The 14,629-nt window shown below is 41.9% G+C and overlaps 1 protein-coding gene across 1 annotated transcript in view; it reads left to right on the forward strand.

The window, feature by feature from the left end:
• Positions 1 to 565: 565 nt before the first annotated feature.
• LOC105281234 (homeobox protein SIX1) overlaps positions 566 to 14,629 on the forward strand; it is a 30,168-nt gene continuing 16,104 nt past the window's right edge. Inside the window, exons 1-3 of the mRNA XM_011342318.3 lie at positions 566 to 3,228; positions 7,587 to 7,869; positions 9,172 to 9,406. Coding sequence (XP_011340620.1) covers positions 2,929 to 3,228; positions 7,587 to 7,869; positions 9,172 to 9,406 — 818 coding nt within the window. The 5' untranslated portion in view covers positions 566 to 2,928. The remainder of the gene's footprint in view (positions 3,229 to 7,586; positions 7,870 to 9,171; positions 9,407 to 14,629) is intronic.

Consider the following 14,629-nt stretch of genomic DNA (forward strand, 5'->3'; position numbering starts at 1 on the left):
ATCTCCACGAATGTTGCGCAACTTTCAAATCCGCTTTCCTCTATGCCGCTGTTATCCTCCCGTTTCTCTTTCGTTTCATCCACATTTTCGATGTCTTCTTGCAATGTTCCGATCGTGGTCAATAAAAACCATAAATCAACGAACGAAGAATAATATTTGCTACATATCATAAAAATCGCGTGTGCCAGTGTGCGCGTCATTAAAAGAGCAGACATCCAGAAAAGGCCGGAATTTAACGAGCTCCTCGGAAGGATCCGCGTCTGGATGCAATTCGCTCGCGTGCCTCTCTCTTTCTCTCTCGTTCTCCTCTCCTTCTCTTTCTGATTTTCTCTCTCCTTCTCTTTGCTTCGGCGCGCTCGCTTCGGACACTCATAACGAGGCTCATTTGGTGGCATGCGTGGCACCAATAGCGCGACGGGATGGTGGCTGCGGCCATGCCCAGCGGCCAATAGAGTCCCGCATGATGCAGCTGTCAGTGTAGCCACGCCTCTCGCCAATCCACGCCGCGCCGCGCATGACGCGCTCAGCTCGCCTCGCCGACACGCCGCATCGCCAGTCCTTTCTGGTACGCGCGTGAGGAGGATGTCTCTCTCTCGCGCGTCTCGCGAGAGAGACAGAACGGGCCATTGATCCGCCGTCGTTCCGAGGCCGTTCGTCCAGTCGATTTGGATCACGATCGTCGTGTGTCTATCGAAGAATCGCACTTTGAGCGACAGTCCGGTGCGCGCGTGGATCGACTTGTTTGCCTACGAGCACGCGAGCAAATCGCGGAAGTCTGGCTCTCTCGAACGGGGAAGCCGGCGCGCTTTCCGGTGTGATAAATATCACGGTGGTATATTTCTCTCACCCGCTACACGGCGCCTCGATCGTCTGAATTAGTCGAAAGTATCGTCCAACTGAAGTTTTTTCGGCACACCCGTTCTGCGAGGCGTGGTTATAAAAACGATCGTCTTCTTTGAGCAACGCCCGCAGCCAAGACTGTCGGATTCGCGCTCGAAGATCGTTCGGTACGTCTCTCGGTGACAAGAACGCAGAAGATGGAAATTCGGCGTGTTTGAAGAATTCATCTCTCCTTACATTTCATCCACAAAGAGGATCCAAAGGTGCAAACGGTTTTTCGTGACATTTTCGAGAAGAGCATCGCGACGAAAGGCGTCGATGGGGTTCAAGGAGAGCGAGGGAGACGCTCGTTAAGGCGCCTCTAATAATAGCAAGCGCGAGTGTACCAAGCGATCTATAAATACGTTCTCTGGCCCCGTGGAAACACGAGCCCGTGGATTTCACGGTGCAACCTGTGCGCCGATAGCGAGAGCGAACGAAGCGAACGAAGTGGCGAATCACGAGAAACAGCGTTTCGATAATTGCGATCGGATAATTGGACTGCACGCGAATCCATTTCGCGGGAATGTTCTCGACGAGAATGATATAACTGTGCAAGTTGCAGAAGAATCTCGCGAAGTAAAGGAGTTCCCTGAGCGAACCAAGCCGTAACGAGAAGCGAGACTCTACACAAGCAAAGCGTCGACAATCACCTCGAGTGATTTCCGATCTTCATCTTGGACTCCACGATATCAATGCTGGATCGCGGTTGGAAGTCGTAATACACGCCAATCGATAACGTCTCAACGGCAGGGACTTAATCGACGTTGTGGTATTATCCGCCGCATCTGGCGAAGCTAACGTGTGTCGGATGCGAGAAATCAATGTGAACGCGCACACGATCCAGCGTGGATCATCACTACTCGAACTCTCGCGAATCGGCTGACCGTCGGCTGATCGCGAGGCCCGATCTCCGCAGAATCCCGTTGCCTCGTTAGCGCCGAGGATCCTGCCGTGTTCCCTCGACGCGGTCAATTCGTGCGACCTAGTATCGCACGCTGATTGCGCGAATTGAGATTTCTTCCTTGCGCGATTCTCTCCGATCGGGTGACGGTGGAGATCAGAACATCAAGCTGGTGTCAGACGAACGAGTGCAACGTTGCGGACCGATGAGTACGAGTACCGATGCCTCGGATGGACGATCGTTCCGACACGGTCGTCGTTGGTTTACCAAGCGCAGTGTAAAAGAACTTCGCAGTGCTTCGATTCGCTACGCGTTGTAGTGTAATGTTCACGAATATACGTACCTATTGTTAAAATTAATTTAAAATGGTTCAAACGATGACTATGAATCACGCTGACAAGTGACGTTCAAGTTACACGACGTGGAACAAACGAGTGCAAAAGGAAGAAAAACACGCTTCGCACGTAACGTTGAACGTCGATTTCTAAATAGTCCAAGCTAGCGATCGGTTTTGACAAACAATGTAATAAGTGACATTCGATCAGTACTAATATTTCGATAATTTTGAGCAGCTTTCATTATTGTCTTTCACATGGTAGAGCGGACGTGAAGCGTGGACGCTACGGAACGCCTTATCGCTTATCACATCGCGCGTGTTTATCATCTTTCGTCAAAACATCGGCGCAGTTACAGCAAGATTCCATCTGAAGAAACCAACTGGTCTGGTTAAACATCCGCAGTTCGAGTTAAACATTTTTTTCTAGACTGTATTCCGGGAAGACTCGTCGCAGGAGGAAAACTGATTCAAATTCGCTGCAATCCACATCAATCCGAGCCGCTCTCTGGAGCCGACGTTTTGCGTAGTAGTATCCCGTCTCGTCGATCGAACGTGTCGCGCAATGCCCACTTCCGGATGTGCCAGGGACCCCCATTGACACCGCAGCGAAGGATCCACCCCCGCGGAAGATGAGCGGCGAGTGAGAAGCCACCCCTACGAGCAGCGTGGCCGTCGGATCGAGATCCCGTGAGCGGCGACGCGGTCCATCCGGTCGCACACGCGAAGCGGAGAGGACGATCGCGTCACCACGGTGGAGGGCGGCAGTGCTGTGCGGGGGGTCGTGGTGGACCCCGGAGATGACACAGCCATGATGGCCTACGGGGGCACCGCTGGTAACGGGGGTGCGATGGGTCCGTCGACCGGCGGCGGTGGCGGCGCGGAAGTCCTAGGCACCGCTGCCGGAGATTACAGCCCTCAGAGCACGCCCACGCCGTTGACCGGGCACACGACGACGGGCGGCTCGGTGGAGAATGCTTACACGCCCGGCGCGACCGGGGCGGCCAGCTACAGTCCGCAGGATAGCCCGGCAAGTTCCGCCGGAGGTAGCGGTAACGGCCAGCTGCCGAGTTTCGGCTTCACGCAGGAGCAGGTCGCGTGTGTCTGCGAGGTAAGTCGTGTGACTGCTTGTTTCTCGGGGATCCTACGGCAAGAGGCGCGAAAACGTCTGCGAGCAACGCGTGAGTCTACGAGGTAACGCTAGAAAAGCGTGACCGGCATCGGTCCCGACATCGGTTCGACAGAAGAACATGCAGGCATCCAGAAAGGATGTTGCGACAAGTTGGACCACTCTTGGGCGTCCCGAGAATGTTGTTTGCGTCGTCTGCAACGTTGCACGATGTTTACTAAGTTTGACGTTACTTCGTGAACTCTTATCAGAGGATCTCTAATTGCATGCTGCGCGCCTGTTGGCGAGGGTACAGTCAGCCGCTGCGCGTCGCATTCATAAAAAAACGGCCCATTCATGCCTTAAAGAGAGAGAAAGAGAGAAGTTAAACATACATACATTCCTTTTGCAACAACGTTGAGAACACGGTAAATGCTAATGTTACATGCAGTCACGATAATCGTGCAGTAGAAAATCTTCATGTGAATCTAGACTTCTTCAAGATGCAACAGAATGATTTATAGCGTTTCGCACCGCTTTATTCACATTTCGAAAAACGACTTTCGCAATTTAACGCTTATAAATGAAAAATGTAGAATAATAATACAGTATTAATTAAAAATCCACGCGCGATATTTGCGACGCACAGCTGATGATGACCCGCGAAACGATAGTTTGGCCAATGATCGCTTCACTCCTCCCGGCGATTAACGATCAATATCGATCAATTCGCGATCTTTGCCACGCATCTCAAGACGTGGATCTATCAAATACCGTCATTACTCGCGATGTAGCACAGAAATCGCAACAATCATCACGAGAATTTTAATGAGAGCCTTGTAAACTCTTTTTGTTCTTTGAAGTGCGGAAATCATCCACTTCGCGGTGAAAATTGTCGTCGCGACAAAGTGCAGCGTAATGTGCCAAGATTCGCTTGCATGTCACACGCTTAATGGAATGTGCACGATTTTACTGTAACCGTAAATTGTTTTGCGTGTGACGTTTACGTCCCTCATCTCAAACGTCCCACGTGTCGACTTTGCGCATTCGCTAAAGAGAGAAAGAGAAAGCGAGAGACGATGTCTTCCGCACTTGGCAACGTTTTCACTGATTCTTTCCTGCACACTCGTCAAAGTCCATCCTGCGTCCTTCGCTAGAATGCAGTTTCGAATGATCCATCTGCAAAAGCCGTCGTTCTATCAATAAACTGGAAAGTTTAAATGAATAATATGATCCGGACGTAGATAGTTCAAAAGAGCAATCGATTATCTTTTATAAGAACATTTGTGTCAGAAATATTTTTTGAAAATGTATCTTAAATCTTTCCCTGAACGTCTTGCATTTCGACGTAACATATCTACTTTTTGATCTGCAATGTTGTAATATATTCTTTAATTATATCGCGTCGATGAATTCGCGATAAATCTTAGAGTTGATATTTTAATTGTGCGGTTGATAGAAACAAAATAGTCCGGTTGATTGAGACATGCGACATTTTAGCACGTGGATCTACATGATGTAAACATTACAAGATAATGCGAGTGTGCATAAGAAATCGATTTGCCAAACGCGGAAGTAATTGGTCGCAGTATCGAAACTGCATCGCTGCGCAACACGTTCTTGCACGTGCATATCCCCATACTAGTACTATAATTATGCGGCTAGACTTTAACTCCTTGCCCACGTCGCACAGACAATTATGGCGCTCGAATTTTGCGAGCGGATTTCAAAGAATACGGAGCTCCCTCGGCTTCCTCATAAAAATCGTGACCCGTGCGAAATTGGGGTCGCAATTGCGTATCGGTTCGCTGAAAAATATAATGATCACTGCCATACTCTGTGACACGTGGGCGCTAGTTGTCTTGTATCATTCGAGGTATCCATGATAGATCTCTTTTCCGAAACACAAAGGAAATCCACGTTTCATTGGGTGTCGATCGCTCTATATTCATGTCGAATCGCGACGAAATCGATTTTATATTGAACAAAAGTAGTAATGACAAGACTGGATAACTTTTGCCCAAATCGTGTTAAATTATTCAGGGATATTGATTTTGAATATCACTTTAGTGACATAATCTGAAACGTTAAATTACTATTATTTCATTCAGATACAGTTTATTCCCGTTTCAATAGTTTTAGCTTCTACATGCATCCGGTTTCAGCAGAAATTACTGTAATAATTGGTTTTATATATATATATATATATATATATATACATATATATATATATATACACGTATCAATACTTAAAAATTAAACGAGACAGAATAAAATGATTCAAGCATACATCTTTCAATATGCAACATACACGCGTCACTTGTTCAAAAAATAAAAGAACGTTTAGTTTTAAAGTATCAACGTATTCGTTACATTCATGTGTAATTCACACATTACATTGCACTATTTCGCGTTATCCAGTTTTAGAAAAAAGAGAATCGGAGAAATTTTTGTCGGTAGCTGTATCAGTTTACAGTTGGTCCGATCTTGAGATTTGTGTATCGTACATTCCTCTTCGCGCGATAACGTGACACTCGTTTCTCATTATGTCACGCGCCGAGATTAATCGGTGTCGTTTAACGCGGAAATCGGCGACATCCAGCGAGCAGACAAAGATGACAGGTGTACAGAACTCATATCCCTAATTAAGAAGCGATGAATGAAAGAAGCCCGCAGATAATCGGCGATATCTTAATTCGTGTCGGTAGTTGCACGGCAATTAATCTTACGTGTGTTACAAGGAAGATCATATCTGTCAGTCTAATCGTAAAGTAATTTCACGCTGTTCGCATAAATGAATTTGCAAGAGAACAGAAAAACGAAGCGAGTGAAATAATAGAGAACGAGAAAATCTGAGATCAGAAATTCGATACCGTAAAACAGATTGCGCGTGATATCGTGTTTCTTGAAACCAAATTATTAAAATCTCATTTGACATGTGCCTGTATTAAAATAGAGGAAAATGCAATGTACGCGCGATTTATACATAATTATATTATATGTTTATATTATTGGAAGGCAATTGGAGGGATACGATAATGTCGGATTTGTAGAGTGCATAGAATTCGCATGATATATGAAAGTTTATATGTATCGGTAACGTATTGATTTTACGATAGCATCGTGCTTTTAGCAAATCAGTTACGTGCGTGTAAATTAAGGATAGGTAATGCGATAATATATCTAGACCGGCGATATACGCGGCGCATAATATCGAATAAATGTCACTGACGCGAAACCGACGTGTGCAGGCAAATAGATAAATTTCATTTCTCAAACGGAATCCGCGATGGTTAATTATGCCGGCGGGGGAACGCGCGAACGATAACATGATTCGTGTCGATAAAACGAACTAGAGTATATACGATGAAATAAAATTGATGTATAGTCCCACTTAGGATCGTGTTACGTGATCGTTTAAGTTCATTAATGGTCGTTTCGAGAAATTATATGAATGTCGAAGGCATGTCGGGAGTGCAGTGTTTAATGCATCAGTAATGTCGAGATTTTATTAAATAGCGTTCCTTTATTATCATTACATCGATTTCGTAGATCTTTTTGCTCGAAGTTTGTTATTAGTTTTTCTAGTCTTTTATCCTTTTTAATCGTACTTTGTATCGTACGTGTTTGCATTTATGACGGAAACCAGTAAAGTAAATATATAAAAGTTTTGTATAATTATCGATTGCAGCGTAATCTTAACGTTGAAAATCGCCGGTTCTCCATGAGAGTGTTTTATATAGACATTAGAAGTAATTCATGGAATAATGTACGGGGCTATTTTAACCGTTCTAGTACACGAGATTCTCATTTTTGCGTGCTCGCAGAAATTCGATTAATCGAAATTCGACTGGTAATATATCGACATAGAAGATAGACATCCTAATTTATATTCTTCCCAAATCTTAATATTTCACTCTCAATCTTATTTGATTATAATTCTCATCAATATTCACATCATACTTCCTTACTATATTTCCATATCTCCTTTAACAGCGATATTTAACAAATTTTACGTTCTTCAATATCAAAAATTACAGTTGCATTCAGTTATATCTCTTGAAATGTTACGAACTAAACGTTAATATTAATTCTAATCACTACCTGAATCACGAGGATTCTTTAGTTTTTCTGAATTTTGGATCTGTCAATTGGATCTTATTCCTCGTCCGAATTTCCTCTTGTATGAAAACATCCTCATGAACCTATCGATCATCCATAGCCGCTGACTCGTCTTCCTTGAACAAAATAATCAGCTGAGAGAGGTGAATGCGAGACATACAAGATACACTAGAATAAGAGGAGACCCGGGATGAGTTTTGCCGACTAACAGTGTGCCCCCCCTGTCTATCGTCTTCAAGGCGATGGTGTCGAATGTCCAGGTTCTCCAGCAGGCAGGCTCTGTGGAGAGGCTCAGCAGATTCCTCTGGTCTCTGCCGGCGTGCACTAGGTTGCACCGGCATGAGAGCGTGCTCAAGGCCAAGGCGATCGTCGCCTTCCATCGGGGCCAATTTAAGGAGCTCTACAGGATCCTGGAGAACCACACTTTCAGTCCGAACAATCACCCGAAGTTGCAGGCTCTCTGGCTCAAGGCTCATTATATCGAGGCCGAAAGGCTACGCGGAAGGCCCCTTGGCGCTGTTGGTTAGTAAACATTGTTTCATTACGTTCTCTGCAGGTGGAATCAGGAAGAATTAATAAGGAATTAATAAGAAATTAATAAGGAATAATAATATATGTAGTATTTTTTCAATCATTGAATCAATACTTCCTAAAACTTTCGGTCGATTTCTTAGATGAGCAATTTTCATTCTTAACATGATCATTAGATTTGTGATTGAAAAATATTAAATGTTGCAAAGATACATTCCAACTGATTCTATTTGCGCTCGAGAACTTGCGTATTAGAGATTTATATAATAGAGATATAATCTTGCTTTATCAATTTATCTGTAAATAACTGTCATAAATATCTATATTATTTTCTCTATAAATATGAACGCGAAATATGATTATGTTATTATTACATTCGTAAAATATAATAGTTGAAAAGAATACCGCATTACTCACAATAAGTTTAAATTAATGTATGTTTTTCTTCGACATTGTTATAAAATGATATAATAATACTACTGAAACATTGTAATAAATACGTGAGGTGGCTGCACGGTGAAGGAATTTCTGCATATTATTCCGTTCGTGGTTTAATAATTCCATACGGTAGTTTATGAACGTTATCTTTCGTGCCGAGAGCTTTATACGATCTCTCCGATCCAGAATATTATTCCGCGGGTTAAACTTAAACAATATCGCTGAGCGGCATTTAAATCCCGCATTTTAATGCAATGCGTGTATACCGCGTTTATTTTCGCGGCGTTCTAATAATGTGCGCGCGCGAAATAAATGCCGCACAATTTCAACATTAATGACCGGAGTAAGTTATTATCGAATGCAATCCGACCTAATGAACGGTATAGACTTGGCCCTATTTTACTCGACCGATCTTATTCGCAAGCGTCGCACGCGCGAAGCCTACGACGACGACGCCGTCATCGCTGTTGCACTCGGCCCAGAAACCAAATCCGTCCTCAAAAAAGAGAAGCTAAGAACAAAGCGTGCCTCTGTGCGCACGCTAAGAGAATCAAAGTGTATAATACGCCGCTGCTTCCTCTTCCGATTTGCTTAACAGCCCCCATCCTTCGCAACGTGAAGTTTCATTCATCGAGATCTGTATTCGGCAAGTCAATTTTTCAAGCTTTAAAACATTATGTGTATTTGATTACTCGAGATTTTGTAAGAGATTTGCGCAACGACATTTCGTGACGATTGCCGTAATAAGATCAGCGATTAACATCAGAATGAGAGATACACAGCATTTAAAATTGCCTGTTCATCAATTTGTCATGAAATTTGTCATGGAAGGATTCACGGTCGTCTACTTTTTAGGGAAGTATCGAGTGCGCCGCAAGTTTCCGCTGCCGCGCACCATCTGGGATGGCGAGGAGACATCTTACTGCTTCAAAGAGAAGTCCAGGAGCGTCCTGAGGGATTGGTACGCTACCAATCCGTACCCATCACCGCGTGAGAAGCGAGAATTGGCGGAAAGCACCGGCCTTACCACTACGCAAGTTAGCAATTGGTTCAAGAATCGAAGACAGAGAGATCGCGCCGCCGAGCATAGGTGAGTCTTTTAATATCAAAGACTCTTGCATTTTAATGAAATAAATTAAGTTGCCATCGGGATATTATACGTCTTAAGGATACAAATATGGATTAAGTTAATAATCTATAACACAAAAAAGATATCGCGCTTTCTCTCAACATCTATAATATTTTTCATTAAAACTAAGCTGCATTATAAATTAAATATTAAATTATTTTAGAGAATAATCTTACTAAAGATGAATTAAATAAAAAACTGGTAGTATACGGAAATATTTATTATAATTGGAGTGAGAGACTAACAGTAGCGATATGCGGCTGACGTAATCGGCAGAAACATATCCTTGAGAGCGATAGATTGGATCGAAAGTCGCTTAACGTAACGAGCATCCGTTTTATCAAGTGCTTCATCAAATAAATAACATCCGGCGATGTTCTTAAGTGTCCGGCGGTACGCGATTGTATAATTGTCGGATGTTAGCGGATGGAATTTCGTCTCTCGCGGATAGAAGCGCGCGTTCGTAGGAGTCCCCGTGTTGTTTGGAAGGTCGTTGCTCTACATCCGATTTTAGAAACGAGCGGAGGCACCATAACTATGTGCGTAACGCGATGCCTTTCCGCCCGCGCAGTATCGTGTCGCATGCATACTCGCGCGCGGATCTCTTTCTCGCAAGCGACTAATAAATAAATAAATAAATAATTATCAACTAGACTCGTTGACGAAATTAGTCTCGCGACTTCTTTCAGCGCTTGCAATCAAGTGCAGTGTTTGTACATGCAGAAAACTACGATAATTATGATGCCACAATTATTGATTGAAGATACGTTAAAACGTATCTTGTTATTTGATTGATAAACGACTGAACTATAAATTCGTATTGTTGGAGTAATACGCGAGCGTGGGTGCTTTATGGGATTTCCTGTAATTAATATGCGACGAATGATGCCGCACACGCGTATCCACGATACCTCTAAAGCTACCGGATAGGTTTGTAAGACTCATCGCCATTGGCACACCTATAGGGTGTTCCTCAGTATCTGCGTATGAACTTTGCCTGGAATCAATAGCATCTTATGTCGTATCCAGTTTCAAATGTCAGTTCGATTTATGCACAAACGTGTGTAATTCGCGTATTAAACATTCTTTACAAGACTTATATTTTCTATCGGAATCGATGGAAATAATCCAATAAACCGCTCCTTTTGATTCATGGGTGCAAATTAATAGAATTCTCGTTGAATTTAAGTTTTGAATTAAATTACTAAATGAATAAAAAAATGTCCGTGATAACGTTGCAAACTGAATCGATATTATGTCAATCGTGTTTTAATAATACTTCAGCACGAGACTTTGCAACGGGTCCGTTAATTCGCGAACACCTCGTAGACGCATCTCTGACTTCCTGCCTCCGTCCATGGGAATACACAGAAGCCATAAGAAATTCGATACCTTCCCCGTGGCATGACGTGTGTACTGGTCCTGCCACGGTGGTGCTTCCCACTTCCTCCCTCGCGAGAGAACGTCGTGACCACGATTCGCATGGATCGCCCGGATCCATACATCCTTTGATGAAGACACATCATGCTGAGATTACCCCCTGCTGATGTTTCACTAACAGAAAAATTAAAATTTATTTTATTTAGTGGGCAAATCTTATGAATCTATTTTTATATGAAACGATGACGATAATATTATAACTTTTAGCGCATTAAGTTATTAAATATTCGAGAATTTTTACTTATTTATAATCATATCTTATTTAATACTTTTGATGGAAGGAATTTCAATCTATTTGTGATATAATGGTTTTATACCATTATTATACTACACTTATAATATATTATACACTGAAAAAAAAATTATTTGACTTAACAAAATGCTGCGGTCGGATACGTTCAAATAAATGTCAATGTAATAAGAACTAAATATTTTGTTTAATGGTTACGATATTTTTAAATTTGGTCCAACCAAATTTAGTTAGTGCAGACAAAATATTTATTTGATTCTACAGTATATTTAATTGAAGAGAAATTGTTGTTTTGATGACTCATAAAATAGCATTAATTGAGATAACAAAAAGATGTGTGTGTCAAACAAAAAATAATGAAAGAACAACAAAATCTATGTTTAAAATAAGGATGTAGTTTTTTCGTTCGACTTCATTATAGTTGAAACCTATATAAATCAATATTACCGCGAACATTATATTTTTTCATTTAACCAAGGATATAGTCATAGTGACAAAACGTAGAGTAGGACGAACTTTATGTTTATTTAACACAACACAATATCCTTTTAATGAAGTGAAATATTTTGTTTATTTTGTAATAAATTAAATTGAATGAACTATCGTTCTTGCTAGTCCAAACCATTCACGAGTTATATTAAGTGTGAAGACGTCTTAGTTCGACAAAATATTTGTTTCTTCAGAAAAGTCATTTATTCATGCATAAAAAGTATTGTCGAAAGCTAACGAATTTATTCGATTAACCATTTAGGCATTTCATGATATCAAAGTTTACTTCCTATGATCAAATGAAAGGTAACAAGAAAAAATATTTAGTTAATTGGAATTAACATTTTTTTGGAATAACTAGCTATTAAAATACGGTAACCAAATATTTGATTCGAATGACTTTATATTTTATATAATCTTTAATTTATTACGACCAAGTTGGTTACACACACGTATAGTGAAGCACAACGTTTCGACCACGACTTTATATTATTATTGACTTTATATTATTTTCGCGTGCACGGTTTTCCGGATGGTTATTTGTAAGGTGATAACGCAATGTTTCTTGCGAGAACGTCACGCCTGGCCTGGCCATCTATCGGTCGATGCTGATTGGGCAGTTAACTATGTTCTATGTAAATTAGATCTCAAGCCTTTAACTATATATATATTCTCAAAGAACTGAATATTACAATGTTAAACCAAACAAATTTGATTTCATTTTAAAGATGAGTTAGAATTAAATAAACACTATATATGGTCAGAATTACTTAGTACTTTTGGAAAGTTGAGTAGTTCACTTTAACTAAATAAATGTTGATTTAACGTTGTTAATACGTTTAACATTACCAGTCCCAAATTTTGTTAACTCAAAATATTAACAACCTTATTTTCCAACAAACAATTAAGTTGTATTGTTTGAAATATATTACCTTTCAAAATGTACATTCAGTTAAAGTAAGTAAATATTTAAGCTTATCATAAACTTCAAGTAATAATTGATTGGGTCAGTCTTACCTAAGAATTTGTCTATACAATGCAGAATGTATACTTACTTAACAAAACATTTGGTTGTCTTGAATATATGTAATTTATGAAAACGTCATTATCTCATATAATAAAGACACAGTCCATTCAAACAAATTCTCCCATTTAAAACAATGAAATATTTGTATGTCTGATATAAACGCATTTAGTTAACTTCGTGAGACTGTCGAAATAAATATAACGATGCTGGTAACTGATTTTTCTTAAAGGTAACCAAATGATGATAGTCCCGTCAACTAAATGAAATGGTTGAACCATTTTTTTCAACTAACATTGAACAGTTTGTTAAGTAGACTACAGTTAAGTTCGGTTGATTAGAAAGGTGTTGCATTAACTAAATTTTCAAACAACTAAATGTGTTTAGATCGTTGAACAAAATTTTTTTTCAGTGTACTCTTAAAATAGTGACTTAAAATAGGAATGGTGCATATCTAATGGTTGAATAACCATAATTATTTTAGCTATTTAACACGCACGCTGTCGGAAATTAAGTTAAACTCGCGCATGCAGGGGCGGCGTCCTGGCGAGCCCCTCGGGATAGGGGCGTCTCGTGGGCGTCTGCAACAGGCAAAAAACGTCAAATATGGTACCGTAGTCCTCCCCCGGGAGCTGTTATCGAACGATTTAACTACCTCGTTTGGGCATGATATAACGCGCACGCTCGACGAAACACAGGCCGCCGTGACGTCAAGGAAAAAAGAAGTAGACTGATGGGCGAGAGTGAATTTTGACAGATGATAAATCATCTACGTGGTTCATCCTATTTGCAATCATACGATACATAGTTCACGGAGAATTATTTTCGACATAAATCCCATCATGTAACATTAACTAGAATGGTGACATGACCAATAAATAACAATAACGACTCTAGTTGCAATGCGTGCGCGCACACATACAGACAATAACAGTAATTAGGAATAATAATTAATTACGAGCGTTAGTTGGGATCGTAATTCAATTTCCGCTGATTTATTGCGAACTTATTGCGCTTGTCTCGTGGACCGCACGTTACACGTTGCACCATGTATAAATTATACATCTGCAGCGATGAATACCCATATGGGAATTTACATAGAAAGATATCAATTGCACATGCCGTTCCGGACGACTAAATTAATTGCCCTATCGGTCACTCATGATGATCATTGACAAAGCCGCGCGGCGCGCGCTCGAGCGGAAGTATACGCGGTCCAAATCGCGTCAAAGATAAGATCCGATCTAAACACGTGGGGATTCTCGAAACGCCCGTAGCATCGTTACGCACGACTCCCTCGCACTTGTCCTCCGTTGAAGCTTCTCTTTCTGCCTTGAATGAACTTTAAACAATGAGCTGGAGCGATCGAGATAAACCCGTGGCGGCATCAGTGTTTTGCATACCGAAAAATCAAGCGACGCCGATAAGAGGAAGACCTCCGGTCGTAATCAGCGCGATTATTTATTAGCTGGACCGGCCATACCGAAGTCGTCAGCATCTTCCGCTCCACGAAGTGCATCCGCTGCACTTTGAGAAACGCAACGAAGCGGCGACGGAGTGGCTGATCGACGACGCCGATGATGACGACGACAACGATGAGGAGGACGAAGAGAACGAAAACGCCGTTGCTGCGGTCGCATCGCTGCCGACGATAACGGAACCGCTGTCGCTGTTCTCGGTACTCGGTGTCCGGTGACGCAGGAACGTGCGTGTATCGCCCAAACGCGAGATAACGCGCGGGTGATGCTGATTAAGATGATCAGCGGCGGCGCCGCCGGATAATCCGGCCTGCTCCTCTGCGCGTCGCTTCTCAAAATTTTCCGACGTGCGTCTGCGTATCGCGTTGCAGCTGCGACGAGCTCGTCAAGCTCTGCTTCGTCGAAAGCTTACTTTAGTTCGCTGCTGAAAATAATATATAATAAATAATGTTATGAATGATGGGACAATGGACAACCGCCTGTCGTTCTCGACGAGAAAAGCT

Source organism: Ooceraea biroi, chromosome 5 (genome assembly GCF_003672135.1).
Source record: "Ooceraea biroi isolate clonal line C1 chromosome 5, Obir_v5.4, whole genome shotgun sequence".
NCBI classification, from domain to species: Eukaryota; Metazoa; Arthropoda; class Insecta; order Hymenoptera; family Formicidae; genus Ooceraea; species Ooceraea biroi.